The sequence below is a fragment of the Aspergillus mulundensis genome, assembly GCF_003369625.1.
Source record: "Aspergillus mulundensis strain DSM 5745 chromosome Unknown scaffold_0, whole genome shotgun sequence".
NCBI classification, from domain to species: domain Eukaryota; kingdom Fungi; phylum Ascomycota; class Eurotiomycetes; order Eurotiales; family Aspergillaceae; genus Aspergillus; species Aspergillus mulundensis.
The window spans coordinates 3,118,646-3,141,624 of NW_020797888.1; the positions used below are offsets into that span (position 1 = coordinate 3,118,646).

The 22,979-nt window shown below is 41.2% G+C and overlaps 7 protein-coding genes across 7 annotated transcripts; 5 read left to right on the forward strand and 2 right to left on the reverse strand.

The window, feature by feature from the left end:
- Nucleotides 1-1,755: 1,755 nt before the first annotated feature.
- Nucleotides 1,756-4,533, forward strand: DSM5745_00782 (beta-glucosidase; the record flags this gene model as incomplete). Its single annotated transcript, XM_026742798.1, has 6 exons — nucleotides 1,756-1,915; nucleotides 1,980-2,596; nucleotides 2,663-3,026; nucleotides 3,080-3,476; nucleotides 3,544-3,974; nucleotides 4,037-4,533. The coding sequence occupies 6 exons, from the start codon at nucleotides 1,756-1,758 to the stop codon at nucleotides 4,531-4,533; spliced, it is 2,466 nt and encodes an 821-aa protein (XP_026608643.1).
- A 328-nt stretch (nucleotides 4,534-4,861) lies between these two features.
- On the forward strand, nucleotides 4,862-6,311 carry DSM5745_00783 (FAD-binding oxidoreductase; the record flags this gene model as incomplete). The annotated part of the gene is made up of 3 exons (XM_026742799.1): nucleotides 4,862-5,284; nucleotides 5,346-5,591; nucleotides 5,646-6,311. 3 exons carry the CDS (start codon nucleotides 4,862-4,864, stop codon nucleotides 6,309-6,311), a joined length of 1,335 nt encoding a protein of 444 aa, XP_026608644.1.
- A 387-nt stretch (nucleotides 6,312-6,698) lies between these two features.
- Nucleotides 6,699-8,162, reverse strand: DSM5745_00784 (glycoside hydrolase family 5 protein; the record flags this gene model as incomplete). The annotated part of the gene is made up of 1 exon (XM_026742800.1): nucleotides 6,699-8,162. The coding sequence occupies one exon, from the start codon at nucleotides 8,160-8,162 to the stop codon at nucleotides 6,699-6,701; it is 1,464 nt and encodes a 487-aa protein (XP_026608645.1).
- A 460-nt stretch (nucleotides 8,163-8,622) lies between these two features.
- On the reverse strand, nucleotides 8,623-10,602 carry DSM5745_00785 (Zn(II)2Cys6 transcription factor; the record flags this gene model as incomplete). Its single annotated transcript, XM_026742801.1, has 1 exon — nucleotides 8,623-10,602. One exon carries the CDS (start codon nucleotides 10,600-10,602, stop codon nucleotides 8,623-8,625), a length of 1,980 nt encoding a protein of 659 aa, XP_026608646.1.
- Nucleotides 10,603-11,343: 741 nt separating this feature from the next.
- On the forward strand, nucleotides 11,344-13,729 carry DSM5745_00786 (uncharacterized protein; the record flags this gene model as incomplete). The annotated part of the gene is made up of 4 exons (XM_026742802.1): nucleotides 11,344-11,531; nucleotides 11,582-11,644; nucleotides 11,691-12,957; nucleotides 13,481-13,729. 4 exons carry the CDS (start codon nucleotides 11,344-11,346, stop codon nucleotides 13,727-13,729), a joined length of 1,767 nt encoding a protein of 588 aa, XP_026608647.1.
- A 328-nt stretch (nucleotides 13,730-14,057) lies between these two features.
- Nucleotides 14,058-15,075, forward strand: DSM5745_00787 (PhzF family phenazine biosynthesis protein; the record flags this gene model as incomplete). Its single annotated transcript, XM_026742803.1, has 2 exons — nucleotides 14,058-14,082; nucleotides 14,138-15,075. 2 exons carry the CDS (start codon nucleotides 14,058-14,060, stop codon nucleotides 15,073-15,075), a joined length of 963 nt encoding a protein of 320 aa, XP_026608648.1.
- Nucleotides 15,076-15,202: 127 nt separating this feature from the next.
- On the forward strand, nucleotides 15,203-15,805 carry DSM5745_00788 (uncharacterized protein; the record flags this gene model as incomplete). Its single annotated transcript, XM_026742804.1, has 3 exons — nucleotides 15,203-15,219; nucleotides 15,279-15,391; nucleotides 15,462-15,805. The coding sequence occupies 3 exons, from the start codon at nucleotides 15,203-15,205 to the stop codon at nucleotides 15,803-15,805; spliced, it is 474 nt and encodes a 157-aa protein (XP_026608649.1).
- Nucleotides 15,806-22,979: the final 7,174 nt, after the last annotated feature.

Sequence of the window (22,979 nt, forward strand, 5' to 3'; positions counted from 1 at the left end):
ATTATTAATATTTCTTATTAATTTTAATATTTAGCTATAATTAAAATTTTAGTATATTAATATTTATAACCTATAGCTTTAATAAAAAGTTTAGTATAAAAACTTTGAAATTAAATAAACTTTTATTAATTAAATAATTATAAATAGCCTTATTAAGCCTTTTATTAAATAATAATATTATAAATTTATTAAAATACTTAATTTAGTAAATATTTTTAGCCTTATTTTAAGTATTTAATAAATATTAAAAGGGTGTATTAATTAAAATAAAATTTAATAAAGTTTTTATTTATTAATACCTTTACATGCCGTGTTAGTATAATAAAATAAGGTAAAATAATAAAATAAGTAAAGCCTTACTTTTTTAGCAAAAAAATTAATTTTTAAAAAGTTTTTAAAGGCTTAAAATATTTATATAAACCCCTAAGTAGCTTTAGCTTTTAAAAAATAACTGACTTTTTTTTATTTTTTTATAGTATTTATGTAATAGCTTTACTAGTTAGTACGGTATATAAAGGGCCTCATAGAATGAGTATTAAAGGTGTAACTTTTTCTTTTGCAAACCAAGAGCCCCGTTGTGTGCATGGGCCACCGCTTTTCTTTTCTCCAGATGCCTACGGCAGCATCGCCCATCAACACAAATCGTGATTCTTGATCCCAATCGCTTCTTCTCAGGTAAACTAGTCGCCTTTGTCTGTCCCCCTGTCCACGAAGATGCTGATAAGCTGGACGATTTGCCAGTATATCCATGCCTATCTCAGTTTTCTCAACCTCAAGAAATATTGGACTCACGGCTTACCGACTTGTCTTTCTCAGTGGCACCGGATTTACCGACATGCGCCAGTCTGAATCATCTTGGCTCTCCTGTGTCAAATTGTGGTCGAAATCTTGCTCTTTTCCGCCCTGGTCCTCCTGCGCTGTCGTCGGACATGTTCTAGCTCGTCTATTATGCTCAGCTTGGTAGGCCCGAGCCTCTGGAAAATATTCAGCTTCAACCGCGCCAGGAGATAGCACAGGGCCCAGCCATAGTCCGGTTCTCCCACTCAAGCGCGGTTGCAAGAATTCATCTTGGTTAGTGCTGCTCCACCGAGACAGGCCTCAGTGCTGGTTTATTTTCCTAATTGGGTATACAAGCCAGCAAGCGGGACTGTGGCATCATCATCGTCAGTGAAGATCGTCAAAGGGCAGCGCGACTTGGAGTAAGGAATGCGAAAAGACTATCGGTGAATCTCCGAGCTCGCGCTCGCGAAGCCTTTTGTGGCTTCAATGGCCGATGAGCTTATGTGGTCAAAGTTCATGATCTAGGGTTGCCAGTGGGTAAGTAAACCTGTCCCAGCAATATTTCCGTGCCTGAGAGAAGGTCTAGTGCCTACCCGGGTAAGCATGTCACCCAGAAATAGCTGGTTTCAGAGAATGCTACCCAGAATCATACAAGCCTGTATGCACTCCATCAATACTTCTTCGCGAGAACCTTGGAGAAGGACGTATGACGGACTCTTGGCTCCACAACTTGGAGAAAAGGTAAAAATGGGGTTTGGGGAAAGGTTCTGTGGGGAAGCAAGGTATGTCGTGGACCGTGGCCCGTTGCACTTCCTATAGTCTGCTGCTAGGGAGACCCAGTCATCTACTCCGAAGTATTCCATTTACCATCCCAAAGTGATAGGTTGCCGAAGTTGTACCGGCCCGCAAGGGAATTTAGTACAATGATGTCAAACTGGCATTGAGCGGAAGGTCTATAAAAGATAGACTCTCACCATGCTCCTTGCTCCCAATTTGCTCGATCAAGTCAACAGCGAGATGGTTCTCAGCAAGCCCTCAGCTTTGGTCGCGCTTGTGTCCCTTTCTATCACAAACTCACTGGCTTGGAATCACGATGACTACTTGCACAGTCCAACGGCTGATGAGATCCCGCATCGTAAGTCAAATTACCTTGCCTCCACTCTTCAGCGCCTGGAAGTACCTACCTAACCACGCAATAGCTTCTGCAGATGGCCGCGGTTGGGAAGAAGCGTTTGGTTTAGCATCTGACTTTGTCTCGGAACTTACTCTCGGGGAGAAGGTGTTGATGGTCAGTGGAGTGCATGGTCCCTGCGTCGGTAATATTGCGCCCATTCCGCGGCTCAACTTTACGGGCCTCTGCATCCAAAATGGCCCATTGGGGCTCGAACAAGGCAGTTATTCCTCGGTGTTTCCCGCTGGCGTTAGTATCGCTGCGTCCTGGGATAAAGATGTTGCATACGAGCGAGGAAGCCAGATGGCAGCCGAGTTTAAAGCCAAAGGAGCACATGTTCTTCTTGGGCCTGTGGCTGGGCCTTTAGGCAGATCACCGCTTGGAGGTAGAAACTTCGAGGGATTCTCGCCTGATCCATATTTAACAGGCGAACTGTTTACGCAGACAATTGAGGGTATCCAAGATGGAGGAGTCCAGGCCTGTGCTAAGCATTTTATTGGGAATGAGCAGGAGACTCAGAGGCAGCCGAGTGAAAATGAAGACGGAACTAAGATTGACAGTGTTTCGTCGAACATTGATGACCGGACAATGCATGAGCTGTACCTATGGCCGTTTCAGCAGGCTGTTAGGGCCGGCGTCGGGAGTGTAGGTCTAACAATCCAATGCATGCATTACCCGGTTACCGATGCGCTAACTGACTGTTTCCTTTAGGTAATGTGCAGCTACAACCGCTTGAACCAAACATACGGCTGCCAAAACAGCAAGGCTCTAAACGGCATTTTGAAAATCGACTTTGGCTTCCAGGGCTATGTTATGTCCGACTGGGGCGCGACCCACAGCGGCGTCACGGCCGTCAACTCCGGCGAGGATATGGATATGCCTGGGACTCCAGACTATCCGCTTTTCTTTCACCAGAACCTAACTAATGCAGTGAACAATGGCTCAGTCTCATCTGATCGTCTTGATGACATGCTTCGCCGTGTCATGGCGCCCTACTTTCATCTCAAGCAAGACCAGGACTTCCCGCCTATTGACCCTAGTATGAAGGAGCTCAACTCGGTCCTTTTTTCTACGCGTGAGTGTCTCTGTCATCAGATGCTCGTCGAGTCCTAACCGAAGTGATTGCAGCCGATGAGTACGAAGGCCAGTTCAACTACACGTTCGGCGCCGAGCCCAACATCGACGTCCGCGGCAACCACGGCGCCTCCATCCGCAGATCAGCAGCAGAAGCAACCGTCCTCTTGAAAAACAAGCACGGAGCACTACCCCTTAAAGACCCAAAGCGGGTTGCAGTATTCGGGAACGATGCCGGCGACTTTACTAATGGCATGTCTGTCTGGTGGTTCAATGGCGTGGGCAACTACGAGTACGGCGTCATGGCGACGGGCGGAGGGTCAGGCTCAGGTCTATTCTCTTACGCCGTCAGTCCGCTTGACGCAATCAAACTGCGTGTCGGCTATACCAAAGACGCGCTAGTGCAGTATGTGCTGAATAACACTGCAATCCTGGAGGAGGATAGCCCATAGTAAGTTCTTATTTTTACGCAAAAGTATAAAGAAAAAGTGTCCATCGACTAATCAAGATTTAATTAGCCTCAAAGCCCTGGTTCCCTGGTCTTCAGACGTATGCCTCGTCTTCCTCAAGTCGTGGGCAACGGAAAGCGAAGACCGCACAACGCTGGCTTCGGATTGGAACGGCGATGAAGTGGTTGAAAAGATTGCGTCTACCTGTGCCAACACCGTCGTCGTTCTGCACTCCGCCGGCGTGAACACCATGCCCTGGGCTGACCATCCCAACGTGACTGCTATCCTCGCAGCGCATCTACCTGGCCAGGAGGCAGGCAATAGCATCGTCGATGTCCTTTGGGGCGATGTTAATCCGTCCGGACGTCTGCCATATACCATTGCCAAGAACGAGTGGGACTATGACTTCGCCCCTATCACAAACTCTACTGAGTTGCTGAAAACAAATGACCCGACAGCGTGGCAGTCGGATTTCAAGGAGGGGGCGTTGATTGATTATCGTGCGTATACACACCCCCAACCTACTTCAAGCCCTTGGAACTGACTGTTGGGATCATATCAGGCCATTTCAACCATTACAACAAATCCGTGCAGTACGAGTTCGGGTACGGTCTCTCCTACACAACATTCAACATGAGCAGGAAACTCACCATAACGCCTCTTTCTACAAACGGGACGATTTCCCCCTTTCCGCCTTCTGCCCCTATCGCACCTGGTGGAAACCCAAGCCTCTGGGATACCTTGTACGAAATCCAAGCTACGGTCCAGAATACTGGAGAGGTGGCCGGCGCCGCAGTGCCTCAGCTCTACCTGACGCTTCCTCCTCATGAAAATCAGGGAGAGTATGTCGAAGCAACAAACATCCTGCGCGGCTTTGAGAAAGTGCGCCTTGACCCTGGGGGGTCGAAAACAGTTACTTTCGCTTTAAACAGGAGGGACCTCAGTCATTGGGACGTGATCAACCAGGAATGGACCATTCCCCAAGGAGAGGTGAAGGCTTCAGTTGGATTCTCGAGCAGGGATCTCAGGGCGAGGGGAACCTTTACAGTTATCCCTTGAGCTTTGGTGTCGGAAGGCTCTCATCTGGGCATAAATGTGTTGATCGAACGCTAGAGCCAGGACCCTAGGAACTTAGGTATAGCCAGACAAGCACGACTTAGTAAAGAAGTATTTGAGATTAATCGACAGCATCGTATACGCATCAGGAGGTACGTACAAATGTCATTAGGAGTAGTTCGGGTTATATAGCTGGCGTTTTATTCTTCTCCTACTCTCTATACGTACCAAGCAAGTCACCTGATTGCTTGGAGACTACCTACGGTACCCCTCACGTCAGACAAATCCCTCCATCACATCCAACAAAAACATCCCCTTTTATCTCCCAAATATGGAAATCGTCTGGCGCAACGGCCCAAGCAAAGAGAACTACGAGCAGGAGCGAACAAAGCGACTCTTCAACACCGACATCCCCGCCAGATTCCCGCTTGCCATCGCCTCTGCTCGTCGCGAGCAAGACGTCGTCGACGCAGTTAACCTCGCGATCTCCAAGAACTGCCGCATCTCCGTCCGCGCCGGAGGCCACAGCTATGCCGCCTGGAGCGTGCGAAGCCACGCCATTCTGCTTGATCTCGGTGATTACCGGGAATGCGGCCTTGACGAGAACGACGTCGCCTGCGTCTCACCTAGTGTTACCGGGCGGGAACTGCATGATTTCCTCTTAGCGAGAGGACGCTTCTTTCCTGTCGGGCATTGTCCGGATGTTGGGGTTGGAGGGTATTTGCTTGGTGGTGGGATGGGCTGGAACCAGCCTGTGAGTGCCTGCGTCGTCTTCTATGGACATACTCGCTAACTCGGCATCCGTGGTTCCATAGAACCTGGGATGGGCATGTGAGCATATAGTTGCCGTCGACGTGGTTACTGCCGCGGGAGAACGAAAGAGAGCCGATGCCCACCAGAACAGTGATCTCTTTTGGGCTGCGCGAGGCGGAGGACCGGCTTTTCCAGGGATTGTTACGCGCTTCTATCTGCGCACATTCCCTGCGCCTGGTATTATGCGGTCATCTGGGTATATCTATAGTGTTGAGCATTATTCGACGGTTTTCAACTGGGCCTTAGGAGTGCGCACATCTCCCTCTGTGCGTCTCTACGCTGGTTCATGCTGACAATGGCAGATCGCCGCAACATTCGAGCATAGTATCGAGATCGTGGCTATCGGGAGCTATCAAACCGGAATCGAGACCCCCTGCATTACAATCGCACTTCTCGCATTCGGTGATGACGAAGATCCCATAAAGACCCTCCTCCAAGGCGTGGAGAATTCCCACCCAGATGGCGCAGTATCTCACTGGTTCTGCCAGGAAACCAACCTGGCCGAACAGTTCGAGTTCAAAGCGAAAGCCTACCCTACTGGCCACCGCTGGTACGTCGACAACGCTTTTGTCCGCAACGACGTCGATGTCGCAGCCATTCTCCAACCCGCCTTCACCACCTTACCGACTCGGAAATCGCTCGCGCTTTGGAGCTCTATGATCCCGCTTAGTCGAAGAGGCTTGCCGGATATGGCGCTGAGTCTGCATTCTGATCACTACTTCGCAGTCTATGCCGTTTGGGAAGATGAGAGTGGGGATTCGAGATCTCGAGCGTGGGTCGATGAGATTATGGAGTCGGTTGGTGCGCAGTCTGTTGGCTCGTACCTGGGCGAGTTGGATTTCCGGTCGCGGCGCGCGGAGTATTGGGGGAAAGAACAGCGGACGCGGTTGACAGAGATTAGGAGGAAGTGGGATCCTGCGAATAGGATATGTGGATGTTTGGGGCTGGAGGGGCTCGGACTCAGTTAAGCTGAGGATACGTGACGAGCTTCCTTGCCCTCCACTGGCCAGCCTACGCTGGCCGATCTTCGCTACCTGCCTACGCTTTGGGTGGCGCGGCTCGCCCTGCTGGGAGCCCCTCCGGAGGCCAGCATGGTAAGAGCCTGTAGTTGTTGCTCATGCTCTCTCGTTCGGACAGCCTGCGATACATACTCCAACACTGTTCGAACCGAACCTGATAATCGCACGACATTTTATATGATAAACTGAGAGTTTATTCAGCGGCTGTAACACATCCTTTATATCATTTAAGACCGTCTTCGGGAAAGGGTGACCAATGTCAAAGCACTCAGAACAACACTCATATCAACTCGAAGCTCGAGTTAGCTAGCAGAAAACAGCACAGCGTAATAGCGTCTACAACGCCGCATCCCTCCGCAAAACCTCATTCAACTCCTCTCTAAGCACACATTTTTCCAACGCGAACGACGCCGCCAACTCCTCCAGCTCACTCTCACTCTTCCCCCTGAACAACTCAGCATACTCCCACCCCACATACTCACTCAGTAGCATCTCCCTGATCACTCTCTCAAACTGTCTCTCAAACGTCCAGGTCTTCGGATACTTGACCTTATGAAACCGCTCATCAACCATGGCCTTGATCGCCGTGAAAAACTGGTCATAAATCGGCGCCACCGCATCACGCCCCGTAATCGTCCAGAAGTCCAGCCCCAGTTTCTGCTTCTTCTCCAAGAACGGCTTGATCAAGCGCAGATAGGCGGAGTCCGGATCAACATATGTCATCGCTTGATACCCAATATCCTTATACAACCAAATCGACCAGCTCACGCCCTGCTCACGGTAAAGCTTCAACTGCTCCTCCAGCAACGCAATCCGACCCGCGTTATCCCTGCCCGCGGATTCCGCCCCATCACGACGCGGATCCTGGTACACAGGCCCGAATTCCCCGTTCCAAATCGGCACCCCAACAGATCTCATAAACCGCACTTTCCGCTCCAAGCTGCTTCGCAACTTCGCCTTCTGCGCCTCGGTCCCGGCATACTGCTCGTACCCCGGGAACCCAAACGTACTGTAATCGTGAATCGAGTAAACGGCATTCGGCAGCGGCGGCTCCTCCTCGAACGCAGTAAGGTCCATCGAGTACGTGTTCCCATCCAGGAACAAAATATGGTCTGGATCGACAGCCCGAATTGCGCGCTCGGCCCGCTTATACCAAGCTAGGAGTCGCGCGCCGTTTTTGCCGGATCCCGTGAGGGTGGGATCGGCGGGTTCATTGAGCGGGTTGTACCCTGCCACGACGGGTTCCCCCACGTACCGGGATGCGATTTCCCGCCAGAGTTGGATCGTGCGGTCCTGGTGGTCTTTGAAGTCCCAGAATGTTGCGCGTCCGAGGCCCGAGTCGGAATGCCAATCTTGGTTTTGACCGCCGGGGGCGGCGTGAAGGTCCAGGATCACATAGATGTTTTGGGCTCGGCAGAGGGAGATGACACGGTCAAGCCATTTGAACCCATCTTCTTTGAGGACGTCGGGGTTCATATCGTCGATAAAGTGCCGGTAATTGAACGGGACCCGGAGGCAGTTCAAGCCTAGGGATGCGAAGAGCGCGGCGTCGGCTTCGGTGAAGAAGTGGTGTAGGAGGCGGTCGAAGAAGAATGAGGCCTTCTCGGGGCCCAGAACGGAGCCCATTTGCGCGCGGTGTTCGTGTTCGTGCCCGGAATAGCCGGTAATGAAGTTTTCCATGTTGAGCATGCCGCCTATGGCGGCGCCTTTGAGGATGACGGTCTCGCCGGCCGGGTTGACGATGTTGGAGCCGGAGGTGCGGAGGACAGTGCATGGGGCAAGGGGTCTTGGGGAGGCCATGGTGCTGGTGATAGAGTTGATGGGTGAATACGACACAGAACAAGATGATCTTGGGGGACAGAGCTTCCATGCTGTTGCTGTTTCTTGCCTTTTATAAACGCGAAAGATGATGACGTTCGCCATTCGATGGACGACGTTTGCTTGTTGATCATGGTTCGAGCGAACTTCCCCGACGACGATGGACTCAAACTCGGGCCAACACAAACTGCGGAGCCGACTGACGACAGTTCTTGTTGGGACGTCGTCAATTCATTACTGCAATTCCATTAATTAGCCGGCATATTCCGGCTAAACGACGGGATTTTGCCTGTCCATTGTGGCTGCTGCCGGGCTCTTGTCGTTGTAAATATGCATAATTAGCCCTTTCGAAGCACTTCCAGACTTGAGTCCAGTCAGATATATCCTTCAGAGAACTAGGAAGGGCAATGGATATACACCAGGTTAGACTGGCCAGGGGATATTATGAACACCTTTGCAGCACGTCCTCGATAAACTCTCTCCAAGACCCCAGCCAGGGCATCTCATTCTCCCAAACACCCAGAAGCCCGTCTGGAACACAAGCTATTGCATCTTGCCACCCGCTCGGCATGCGCAGACCGTTCAGTTTGGCGGCGAATAGAATTAATACACCGCGAATGCATGTCCATATGAGAAGCAAGGTACCGTGATGTCGATGCCGAAATCCCATTTTGTTGATGTGGATTCGTTCAATTTGTGTTTCAAGACATCGCTCTACAAGTTTGTCTGCTGTAGAGCTCCAGGAAGGAGGTGTGGATGAATTCGTTGTCAATGGAGGGGCGCGGTATGATGAGAGGCTTCCAGTGGGCGAAGGTAGGAAAGGCGAGGATGCTGGGTGGCTTTGGTCCGGGCCTACTGAGTAGCGGCACCCAAGCCAATGTGCTAAGAAGGGCCAGTAGAGGACTTCGCGGAAGTCTGCGTAGTGCCCTCGCAGGACAAACCGGCAGACATTATCATCCGCTGGTGGAGCCTCGAGAGAAAGCTCGACAGGGAGACTCCCAGCCCACCGGCGGCCCTGCTCTTCGTATTCGGGGATGAGAAGGGCTAGTTGAACCAGGAATTCGGTATCTGCGTCCTCGGTGTTCCCAGCGTGGGCCGCTGCCGAAGTCATACTGCTGTATAGAGCGGCGATCTCACGGCACACGCGACTCATGAGCCGTCTGAGAGATATTTCGGCTAAGTAGAATAGCCATGAGGATCGCTGACGATGCTCACCCACAAGGTCATCTGATACTGTGGCCGGTGGAGTCGGAAACAATCGCGGATAGAGATAGCTTCCTGTTTCCCCGGCAGCGGGGAAGTCGGGTAACTGAAAGCAATGACGAAGTTCGCGCTCTGATTTCCATGCTGACCAGTAGATGGCTAATTCCTGAGTCTCGCGGGCTGAAGGTGCACCGTGTGGGGCAAGGACAGCACTTTCATGCCCATCCCTGGCGTACATGCGCCGTAGAAAGGGGGATCGCTGACAAGCAGCTAAGGCTTGCGTGAATAAACGCCAGGCGAGAAACGGCTGTAGTATACACATTAGATATAGCCCCGACAGAAGTAAGCACTGTGACGCTATAAGATCATCTTCTTCTCGCGTTGATACCAGCAAAACGCCCATGCGGCGCTGTGCGGCCTGGAATAATGCCTGCGCGTCGGCATATCGGGCGCTTCCTGGTCCGGTGTCTGTGGGCGGATTCTCTCCAAATGGCGTGGCAAGTGTCCCTAGAGCACAGACAAGTAAAGCGAGACAAGATCTCGCCGACCAGTCGGGACCCTCGAGGGACACGGCCAAGACCAGCCGCCGAGTCGGTGCTTCCTCCAAAACCGGATTCTTGCAGTGCACGTACTCGAAGAAGTTATCTAGAAGCGTATGAATGCCACCGGGTAAAGTTGTGTCGCAACCGGCAAATGAAGCCTGTCGCTCCATATGGACGGGTATACGCCTGGTTGGGGGACCCTCAATCAACGGCGCTTCCGGTAAAGATCGAAACCCGGCGAACACAGGCAGCCGTAGTAACCGTTCAGGGGGCTCGACTGCAACACAAAGAAGTTGTTTAAGCCGCAAAGGCGCCGATGCCAAGAAGGGCTGATGATCAGGTTGGTGAATGCTCGGTGGCAAAGGCAGGCTTGCTGGGCTAACAACCGCCGTGGTTGCCGACCTAGTTTCATGCTGCTGGCGCACAATCCGCTCGAGCTCATCGAGCCGTTCCAGAATCCTGAGGCTTGCCGGATCGAAGCTTGAGAGGTCGGCAGCCGATTGAATGCAGGTAGCTCCAACACTGAGGCAGTATGAGCAAGTTGGTTTGAGGTTATCGCATTTCGTTTTCCTGGCTCGGCACACCTGGCATGCGGTGTTGGCTCTTTTGCGGGGATAGAAGGCGGTGCCCCTTGGGAAAGGTCGCTTGCGCCTGGAGGAATCCGAGCTTTCTGCCATGGAGGAGAGATGATTTGTTGAGCAAGGGAGGCAAGGAATGTGGGGGAAGGAGTCGGGGAGCCTCGGTCTTAAGTAAAGCCTGGAAACCACGCAGCATGTCGGGGTCGGAGGATCAGGGAGTGTTGCCCGTGAGACATCCACTAGGTAGAATGAAGACAAATTCGAACTTGCGTAATACTCGGCCTGACGGACCGGTAGTCCTTAAGAGATGAAACAGTATAGAAAAGAGAGTTCTTGTATTTGCTCGATACTTGCTAATAACATCTTCGCGTTGATGAGCGCGTTGATGACAACGTGCCATGGAGAACACTGGGGAACCGTTCCGCAACGTGGTCACCTGAGGCAACCGTTGTTGCCTTAGGCCACAGTACGGGGAAACCCCCGCTCGCTAGTGATATGCCAAGCTAATAGCTTACCGTACGGCGCCGCCATTATGACCTTCCATCAACAGTCAACCAGCTTTTGTAACGGTTACCTACGGTCGAGCCAGAATGATATCCAGAACCCGCGTGAAGTGGCCGGCTGATTCCTGGAGAATGACTTTGACGTTGCATGATGCTCTCGGCTCCCCGCAAAACCATTCCATTCAGCCTAATTACCCCAGGTCTCCGTCGTGTGGGGTATCAAGAGGGATTATATACTATGGGGTTTGCCGTGTTGCGAAGACCCTGTCCCAGAAAGCCGCACTTTACATAGACTCAATACACACTATTCCGATCTTCCAGTCTTTCATTTATTATCATGGATGTCAAACAGAGGCCCGATGGTGTGGCTGTGGACGAGGACAAGCTAGAGGCTGCTGCTGGCGGTATCGAGAATGCAGGCAACGAGCCGACCGCAATGGACAAACTCACCCTCCGCCAGCTCGTGGTGAAACACCCGGCTGTGATATGGTGGGCTTTTTACTGGGGAATGACCGCTGTAGCCTGGTAAGACTCCACTGGGCTTTGAGTGCTTGGACTGCAATTGACCAGGTTAGGGGGTTCGATGCGCAGATCAACGGGGCTGTCATATCGATTGAATCATTCCGTCGTGCCTTTGGGTATTATTATACGCATTCACCCCGACAGAGAGCTAATTAGTTATAGATATGTACAAGATGGCGAGGCTATTCTGCCTGCCAGCTGGCAGTCGGCGTTCAACACAGTGACTAGTGTAGGAGGTTTTTTCAGTGCCTTCTTTTGCTCCTGGCTTGCCGATCGTATCGGGCGCAAATGGACATTGTTTGTTGGATTAATGCTCCTGACAGGCGGCATTCTTGGCGAGATGTTTACACTTGCTCGCGGCGGGTTTGTTGCAGTTAAGATCCTCCTTGGATGTGGACTTGGATTTATGCTTACACTGGCACCCCTTACAATATCTGAACTGACGCCCGTCGCACTCCGTGGCGTCGCATTATCCGGCGTTAACTTGGGTATTGCTATTGGCCAACTCCTGTCCAGCGCGGTGATTAGAGCGTTTGGCTCCCGATCTGATAGCTGGGGATTCCAGGCCCCGTTCGCGATCCAATTGTTCTTTATCGTGTTCCTACTCGCCTTCCTACCCTTCTCACCTGAGACGCCATGGCACCTTGTCCGCAAAGGCCGCCGCGAAGATGCGTTACGCTCCCTGCGCCGCCTCTACGGCCCTAACGTCGACGTCGAGGCTGAAGCCGCCTCTATCGAATGCACAGTGGTCTTCGAGCGCGAGAGCTCAGAACACTCGGCCACCTGGGCGCAGTGTTTCCGTGGGACAGATCTACTGCGCACGTCGATTAGTCTGGGAGTGTTTGTCTGCCAGCACTCCGCTGGTATTATTTTTGTCCTTGGCTACTCCACCTATTTCTTTCAACTCGCCGGCCTTCCTGAGACAGAAAGCTTCAACCTCGGCGTTGGTGTAACTGCTTGCGGTGTCGCCGGGAATATCGTGAGCTGGTTTGTGGTCAACTCTCTCGGCCGCCGCACTGTCTTTCTTACAGGCATGTTCTCGCTGCTTGTTTTGCTCCTTCTCATTGGAATCATGGATGTCATTCCAGCGAACGGCGCGCAATGGGTTCAAGCCGCAGCAACGGTTATCTACAACTTTGTCTATTTTGCCACTATCGGCTCGATGGCATACACGATTCTCGGTGAGACAAGCAGTGCCGCACTACGAGCCAAGACATCGGGGTTGGCCGCCGCCACACAGTCGATTCTCGGCGTTGCAATGAATTTTGCCAACCCGTATATGGTAAACCCTGATGAGGGCAACCTGCAGGGCAAAGTTGGATTTGTTTTTGGTGCCCTTTGTGCAGTTGCGTGTGTTTGGAGCTTCTTCTATATCCCTGAGCTCAAGGGGCGTTCGATTGATGAGATTGATCAGCTTTTCCATCTCAAGGTAAAAACGAGGAGGATGGGGGCTTACAGACTCTAGCCTGTTCTCTCCGGTCATGACTGTTAAGGATATATGCAGCGCACCCCTTCGCTCACCCCCTACCATTCTATCAAGTTAGTGATCTTATAGATAGCAAGGCACGAACTTCAGCTCATGCCGGCAATGTCCATGTCCATTGTTCTTGGAAGTGGCGATGAAGAATGTGACTATGAATGTCAGTTCTCATCTAGACAATCAAAGCCCAGCACCATGACAATCCAGCAACTTCTCAATCTCGCCGCGGGTGAGATCATAGAGCAAGCTTTACTTATCCGCCAGCTGCACCGAGACCAGATACCTGCTTTTAAAACCATCACACTAGACGGGCCGCACAGAGACCTTATCCAAAAGCCCTTTAGCACAGAGCAAAATGGCACTTCTCTTCCATACATCCTGCGTATTGCGTTTGCTGCATAGCACTTCAATGGCTAGGTAGGTGTGCCGAGGTTCGCCTTTGAATTATTATGTGATGTTGACTACTCTGTAGGGAACCTTCGTCACCTCGGTCGCGAACATCACGGAGAAATTTACCGAGCGAACAGAGCGGACGAGTCCTACATACCATGGCAAGCTAGACTTCTTCGAAGTTGGTGCCATCCAGGAAATAGTAATGCAAAACCCCGATGTGATCGCCGAGGTGGAGAAACTCCAACTGCCAGAGCATCTCAGGGTCATTCCCCAAGCTTGGTGTCAGTTCGAGGGTTACCTGGTTTTTGTGAAAAAGACAACTCTATGATCTAGGAGAGTGCAGAAACAGAGGTACTGGAGATAACTGAAGCATGGGTGGAGTACCTGCGCAGTTATGATTCCTCCAAAAGGATTAGCACCACCACGAATTCCCTGGCCGGCCAATCAGATAGGTACACAGAGTACACGATTGTGATACGGCTGCCTGGGTGGGCCGCGCCCTGTGTCAGACGTCGCTCAAATGCCGGTATCGCTCCGGCTATCATCGGCCGTCTTTTCGAGTCAATGATTCACTGGCCTGTTATCTGCTATATATCACATCCTCCTTCATAGCCCTCCTGCTCCCTTTGCCAACGCAAACTGCATCCTGTCTCAGCATGGCGCAAGAACTTGCATCCTACGGTTTGTCAACAATAACCCCGAACAAATGGGTACGGGGAAGCTGATCGGCTCATAGTCACCCTCGACGTTTTCACTGCCCAAGCATTTTCTGGCAATCAGTTGGCTGTGGTGAAGATTGAGGGAGATCAGCTGTCGAAGAAAGATAAACAATCAATCGCGAGGGAATTCAATTTTTCCGAAACCGTGTTCCTTTATTATGACGATCCAAGACAACCCCCGAGACTTGAGATTTTCACCCCCGTGAATGAGATGGATTTCGCAGGCCATCCGGTTATTGGACTCGGGCATGTTCTCTTTCGAGGCCTGCTTAACGATCTCCCTGTCCCAGCCACGAAGGAATATGATCCACGAACTATCATGACCAAATCTGGACCTGTTGTCATTCAATTTGACGCTCCCAGTCAAACCGTTTCCGCCGAAATCCCACACAACGTGCATCTGCACAGCCAGCCAGTCCCTGTGCAAAGACTTCTTGATACCCAAAAATGTCTCTCAGAGGGCACGGCGCGAGCTCGCCTGCAAGCCCAATATCCAGTTCTATCCATTGTCAAAGGCGTCTCCTACGTCCTGGCGGATCTGACCGATACGCCGGATATCTTTGCTGCGGTCACCGCAGGCAAAAGCCCTGCGATCGATCTGGATGATGGATGGAGGCCGTCGTTTGCCGGTACGATGTACTACCGTCGGACTTCACCTCTACACAGTGATCAAGGTACAATGGTCCAAGACCTCCGTGTCCGCATGATTGCGATTGACCTGGAGGATCCCGCCTGTGGCAGTGGCTCCGCCAGCTTGTCCGCATATTTAGCGCTCCAGGACGGCAGAGCAAATGGGAAGTACAAATACAATATCGACCAGGGATCGGAAATCGGGCGGCAGAGCTATATCACTGTCGAGGTATTCTTGAATGACCGCGGCGATGGCATATCGATGATTTCCCTCGCTGGCCAAGCAGCTCTGGTGACGGAGGGGAGAATTTACCTTCCTGCATGACATTTCTTTGGAAAGAAAAGACGGGGACTGTAAATATGTACTTCCGGAATATAGATGTTCGTATGTGCGTGCAAAAAAAATACAGGATCCAAAAAGTAATGTTCAATATCTAGTAAGATTTGCATTCATGATTGTTTTCTTCCTGTGCGCCATCGGAACCTTTACATAGATATCACAACCTTGCGAACCTTTGATTGTTCCAGCATCCCGCGACTGGGCAGCGGTACTTCTGCTGCCTGGGCGTACGAAAGACCGAAGCCAAACGAGCCATCATGGGACGGAAACCATTTTGACAACGACGCAAATGGCCTGAAGAGTACCCTACCATTGACCCTGTAAAGCTGGAGGTCCCACTCCCATCGTGGCACGATCGAATTGCCATAAAGGTCCGCTGTACCCGTTGCTTTACACCAGCAGTGGACTTGCTTCACATTCGCAACCCGCAGCTCGAGCATATGAGTACAGCGGCCGGTATACAACACTGACGGCAAGTGCAGAGGGCTTTGATCAAGGCGATGAGCCAGTTACGTTCGTGGGAAAGCGGCAGCGCAAACTGGCCGGCGTCGCTTCCAAGAAGCTAACTGCTGGCACGGTAATCTCTAGCAATGGCCTCCTCCAGACTGGGCTTTGCTATTACAAGGACGAGCATCCATTCAGTCGCATCTTCCTTGGTCTGAAATCCCGACAGGTGATCGGGATACCGTACCCTCAACAAGGCGAAGTCGATTAAGCATCAGTCGACAGTAGATCGACTTTCTGCTGAGTTGGTGATTGGAATGAAGTATACCTGTCGGAGCGTAGTATACTACTCGCCCCACTATAGCCCTTGCCTATTAGCTTAGTTAGCTATACTATGTATAGCTTTACTATTATAGCCTAGCTAAATATAATTTTTAAGCTTTTATTTTTAAAAGGTTATATGCCCTAGGTAGCTTCTTTTATTAAAATATTATATTTACTTATATATAATTACTTTTTTTATTATTACCTTTTTTAAAATTTATTTACTTTAAATATTTATTAAGTTAAAAATATTTTTATATAGTATTAGAATTTTTAACTACCTAGTATAATTTTTTTAATTACTTACTTTATATAATTTTTATGCCACCCCTATATATTAGGGCTATATAAAAATTTATTTATAATATAATTAATATTATTATTATTATTTTTAATTTTTATAAAGTTATTACATGGCTTAATAATTAAAAAAACTATTATTTATAATATAAATTTTTTAAAATTATACTTTAATTTAAAATATCTTATTTTTAGCCTATTATTATTAAAAATTTTTTTTTATAAGTATTTACTAAAGCAAGCTATTATTATTATAAAATATATTAATAAAAATAATATAGCTTAAAATTAAGTTACTAAGGTTATTATTAAAAACTAAATTAATATTTAAACTTTTTAAAATATTAAAATAAAAGTAAAGTAAGGGCGCTAAATATAGTATAACTTTTTTTATTATTATTTTTATAATTAATACTTTATATATCATATATAAACTAAATTTCTAGCCTTTAAAGTATTACCTAAGCCTTTTACTACTTATAAAAGCTATATAACTTATTTAGTACTGGTTTTTTTTTAAAAAGCTAGTAAATACTTAATATAATAAGATATATTAATTAATAACTAAAATAATTTTTTATAAAATTTAGGAATACTATTACTAAGCTAGTAATTATTTAAACCTTTAATTAATAAGTTATATGGTATTTTTTTATTATAATATTTTTTAGCTTATATAATATATAGCCCTTTATTACTTAGCTATATATAATATTTTATTAAAGTATTAATAATATTTATTTACTTTTTTTATAGTTTAAACTTAATTAAATATAAATATTTAAAACTACTTATTATATTACTAATATTACTAGCTGCCCTAGTTATAATAACTTTATTTTTATTAAGAATTATAGTATTATATAGTGTATATATTACTAGTTATATAATAATTATTTTTTTTTATTTATATTAAAAATCCAGCAAACACCTAGTTATAAAATAAAGATAATAACTTTAAAGGTACTAGTACTAGCGCTTATTAAGGCCGCGGCAGTAGATTTAAATACTATAAAAAAAAAGGTAAAAAAGGCCGTGGTGCCTTTGCCTTTATAAATATTATATAGGTAAAAAATACTACTGCTAGTACTTTATAATAATTAGCTTAAAAATTAACTTAAGGTCCCCCCTTAGCGCCTTTACCTAATACTTTACAGGCCTTTTTAGGCGCTAATATAATTAATATTAACTTTAACTTTATATACACAAACTTCGTGTTTATATAACTACTAGATTTTAATACTAATAAGCTAAATCTTTATATTAAATTAACTTATGTAAATATTAAACTAGTTATTAATAATAATTAAATACTTAACTCCAGCGCCTTTTATTATATAACATACTTTAAGCATAACTTTATATTATTTAAATATATTAAAGTTTTAGTTAAAATAGCTAATAATAGCAAGTTCTTTACTAAAAAATATAATAATATTATATTAAAAGTTATTAATAAGTTTAGTATATAATAAATTAAAAGTTTTTTATTAAAAAATATTTAATACACGCCTAGCTTAGCTTATAATTTATTATTAATTAAATAGCTTATAAATAATAATATTTATATAATATTTAATATTAATATTATTATTAAACTTATATAGTATAAATCCCTAGTTACATATATTATCTTACTTAAATTTTATTACTATTTTTATTTAAATATTAATACTTTTTTTAAGGTAATTACCATGCTTGCAAATGCCTTTATATTTAATTAAAGTATAATTTTACTTAAGGGTTTAATAGTAGCTAGGGTAAAGGTTTTTAATAAAATAATTTTTATATATTTAGCTTATTAACAGGCTGCCTATATATTTAAAAAAAAGATTAAAATTTTTTTTAATATATTATTAGCCTTAAATTATATAAAGGCCTACTAGTTAAATAATACAAGCTATATATTATTAATAAAAAAATAATATTTTTTTTAGTAAAATAAAATTTAACTAGGAATTTTAGTTACTAGCTAGGTAATATTATATATATAAATATTTATAGGCTTATATTAATACACGGGTAAACAAGCACCTTATATTTTATTATATTTATTAATAAGGCCTCCTGCTTTTACTAGGTATTTATTATAAAAAAAAAAACTTTTTAAAAAATTTCTTTAACTTTGCAACTAGCTATAAATATAACTAAAGTTAAAAATAAAGTATATTTACTATAATAATACTTTAAAATATTAATTACTTAAGTTATACTATAAAAACTATAATATTATTTTTAATTTAGCACTAAGATATTACTTAATACTAAACCTAATTATTAAGGTAAAAAATTATTATATTATTAAACTAGTTATATTTATTATAATAAAAAATAAACTTTTAAAGTTTTTTTAAAATCACCTAGTTTTTGCTATTATTTATATTTATAACTATTTTTATTATAAAACTATTAGTAAAACACCTTATAAAGCACTTAATAAAATATAACTTAATATTTTTTACTAGCGCGCGCTAAAATATAAATACTTTTATTTTATTTTTAAAAAAATATATAAAATAAAAATTAATTTTTATATAACTAAGGGCTGCTTTATTAAATACTTTAAAAGTTTATATAAAGTTTATAACCTTAAATTAAAGTAGGTTATTACTACCTATAATATTATTTTTAAAAAGTTAAGTACTTTTTTTTTACTACTTATTAATAAATATAATCTAAATGCCTCACGCCTTGTTACTAGTAAAGTAAATAAAAAAAAATTATATTTTTAAAAGTAAAAATATACCCCCCCTAGCTTTAAAACTTTATTAAATACTTATAAAAATATTTTTATTTTTTATAACCCTATTTCTTAACCTTTTAAAACAAATTTAGGATAAGAAGAACTATTTTAAAAAAACCTTTTTAATAATATTACTTATAATTTAAAATAGCTTTAAAAATACTAACTAACTAGTATTCTTTTTTTAATACTTATACTAAACCCTTTTATTTAAAAATTATATAATATAAAGCTTTAATACTATCCTGCTCCGGACCCCCCCCTTTTTTTAAAAAAAAATTTAAGTATAATTAATAAAAATTATAATAGCCTAGTAAAACACACCCGCGCTTTAAGGGCTAATACTTATTATTTTTTATTTTTAAAAAGTAAGATATACCGCTTAAATTATTTAAAAAAGCTAAGTTAAATTATAAAAAAGCACCTTAAATTAATAAGTATAAATAAACTTTTTTTTATATATAATCCTAATTTTTTTTAAATTATTTTATATAGTTTCTTGTGGACTATAAGCTTTCCCTTAATAACTTTATTAATAATATTATTTTTATAGTAAACTTTAGCAAGCTAAATAAATAAAATTTTACTTTTAAAACCCTAAATAATACTAGCTATAAGCTAAAAATGTATATAAATATAGTTTTTTATTTAAAAATAAATAAATAATATATAGCTATTTATAAAAAGCTTAATAACTATTTTTTTAATAGCATATGGCGTGTTATTAATTATTAAAAAAAATATAACTTTTTAACCTTAAATAAGTATTTAAAATTAAGTATAATAGCACTTATAAAGCTTACCTAATTATTAAAGGCTTTTACTAAATTACTAGCTATAATTATAAAATTTATAAAATATATATAGCTATTACTAAATTAATATTTTTTAAACTTTTTATTATACTAGCTACTTATTATAACTAGGTACTATACTTTTTTAATATTATTACTACTTTTTTATATATAAATTTTTTTAAAAAATTTTTTATTAAATTATTTAAGGGTAGTAAGGTTGCTAGTAAATATAGCTTGCTTTTAAAAACCTTATATAACCTAAAATAATTACTAAAAAAGTAATATAAAATACTTACTAGCCTTTTTATCTTACTTAAATTTATTAAAATATATATAAATTATTTAGTTTTTGCCTGCGGCTAAGTATTTATTTTTTTTATATAAATAATATTATACTTTTTTTTTATTTATAAATAATATTATAAAGGTTATTAAGGCGCTTAAAGGTGCCTTTAAGGTTATTAATAATAAAGTACTTACTTACTTTATTAGTATTAATATTTACCGCGTGAATAATAGTATTTATTTTTTTAAAAAATATTATATTAAAAATATTTTAAAATAATTTAGCCTTAAAAATTATAAAAATTTTATAATTTTATATAACTTTAAGGTTATATTATAAAAGTTTAATAGCAAGGCCTTAATAAAAAAGATTTTTTTATACTAAAAATAAATTAATACTTTTATTTAGATTTTTATTAATACACGCCATATTTCCTTTATTATTATACTTTTATTTTAATATATAATAAATTTTTTAAAAAATTATATTATAGCCTTAACACGTGTTTTCCACTACCTTAAAATATTAAAAAATCTTATTATTTTTTATTAATATAAAGGCAAAGGCCTTATTAAATACTATAATATTAATTAAGCTAGTGCTTATATTAATAGCTATATTTTTACCTTTAAATATATTTTTAAAATAACTAATAGGCTAGTTAGCTAATTTTTTAAAAAATAGTTAGTTATAACCTTTTTATTTATAAAATTAAAATATATTTTTTAGGTTATTATAACTTAAGAACTTTTATAATTTTAATTATTTTTAATTAAACTTAATATCTCGCGCCTTGCTTTAATATAAATACTTTTTATTAAATTAATACTTATTTATATAAATAACCAAGGCGTGATTACCTTATTAAAAAATTTAAAATTTTATACTTATATAAAATATATAATAATTAAATATTACTTTATATATAAAAAAGTAGTTGCTAGTAATATTAAATTTACTTATATTAATATTAAAAAATAGGCTATTAACAGCCTTACTAAGCTTTTTAAGTAAGTTTAATATTTTTACTTTATTAAGTAACTTAATATAAAATGCCTTAGTAAAAAGGGTAATTTTTAAATAACTTTATAATTTTTTATTTTAACTTTTATTTTACTTATATACAAGGGCGGCCCGCCATGGTACCTTACTTATTTTTTATTATTTTATATTTTATTATTTATTTTTTATTTAAAAAATATATTTAGCTTTACTTTTTTAATAAGGCTCCTAACAAGGGGGGTATTAAAGTATAATATATTACTTGCCTTATTATAGCCCTTGCTTATTAGCTTAGTTAACTATACCATGTATAGCTTTACTATTATGGCCTAGCTAGATACAATCTTCAAGCTTTTATCTCTAAGAATACCGAATAGAGTCTTGGTTCTGGGGTGCACTCAATGCGAATGGCGCGGAAGGGGGGGAGGAAACGATTGGGGAGATCGATACGTTGGAGCTGAGCGCGGCCGAGTTTGTTAGGCCTGTTATCGGCATTTTGCGACTGGCGAGGCTGGACCGCGGGTTCTGTTTGTGAATTTCCATGTCAATTAAGCAGAATAGACAGAGGAAGCCATAACGCCAGAAGGGTGTACTAAAAGGAATAAATAGTTACTATATGTAGAAGTCTCTTGTATTACTTGGTATTTTAAGCTAAATATTTTAGGGATAAATAAAGAGTTTTACGGTGGCTATTTAGGCTAAAAAAACTTTTTTTTATTAAAGGCCTAAGGTTACTAGTGGCCTTAGATATTTATTTTTAGCACTTTTTTTATTTATATTAAAAACTTCCCTAAATTAATAAGCTATAGGCTGCTAGCATAAAAAAATCTTTTTTAAATTAATAAATTATAGGCTATTAATCCCAGGAAAAAGCTTTTTTAAAAGTATAATTTATAAGTAAGTATTAAAAAGCTAGTAATTAAAATAATAAAAATAGTAAGTATTAATAAAAGCTTTAGGCGTTAATAAGCTAAAATAATTTTTAAAAATATAAGTAAATAATAATAAAATATATAAAATAATAAACTTTTAATAAAAGTTTTAGGTACTAGGTAGCCTAGGGTAAATTAAATAATAAATAATAAATTAAATAATTTATAAATTTAAAAGTTAACTAATATATTTACTAGCTTTTTTATAAATTATATAGCCTTTTTATAGTTAAAAAAGTAATAATAAATATTAAAGTATATAAAAGCTATTTTAGGGGTAAAAATAAGGCCTAGTTTATATAAAAGGTATTATTAGCTAGTAGTAATAAACTAGTATATAATAATTTATTTAAAAATTTTAATTTTTAATATAAGGTAAATTACCTAGTATAATAATATATTAAATTTATTAAAAAATATATTTTAGGTATTAATTTTTCCTAAAAAATTTAGTGCTAGTATAATACTATATATTTTAAAGGGTATAATATTAGCCTAGTAGCTATAATAAATATAATTAAGCCCTAAATATAAAGTTTTAAGGCGTAAGCTAGCGGGATTATAATAAAAATTATAATTTTAAATAATAATATTTTTTTTATTAAAAAATAAAATTACCATGGTAGCCCACATGTATTAAAAGCTAATAATATTATTTAGTTACCTAATTTAAAAAAGTCCTAGGGTTTTAAAGGCTATTAACCACGTGATATAACCACGCTTTAAAACCTAAAAAAATATTAAGTAAAAATCTTAATTAAAATAATTAATAAGCTAGTAATATTAATAAGCCTATATTTTAATATTTAAAAATAAGATTTCCCGTGGGTAAATATAAAAAGTACTAGGGATTTTATTAAACTAGGCTAAAAATATATTAACTTTTAGTACTATAATTAAGGTATTATATAAAACTAGGGTAAGATTTTAGGGCAAGGTAATATTATATTATTTTTATTATAAGGTTAATTTTTAAAAATAGGGATAAAATAGTAATAAGCCAGGAATAAAAATAATTAAATATAATTTTATAATATATAAGTTATTATAAGTTTAATATA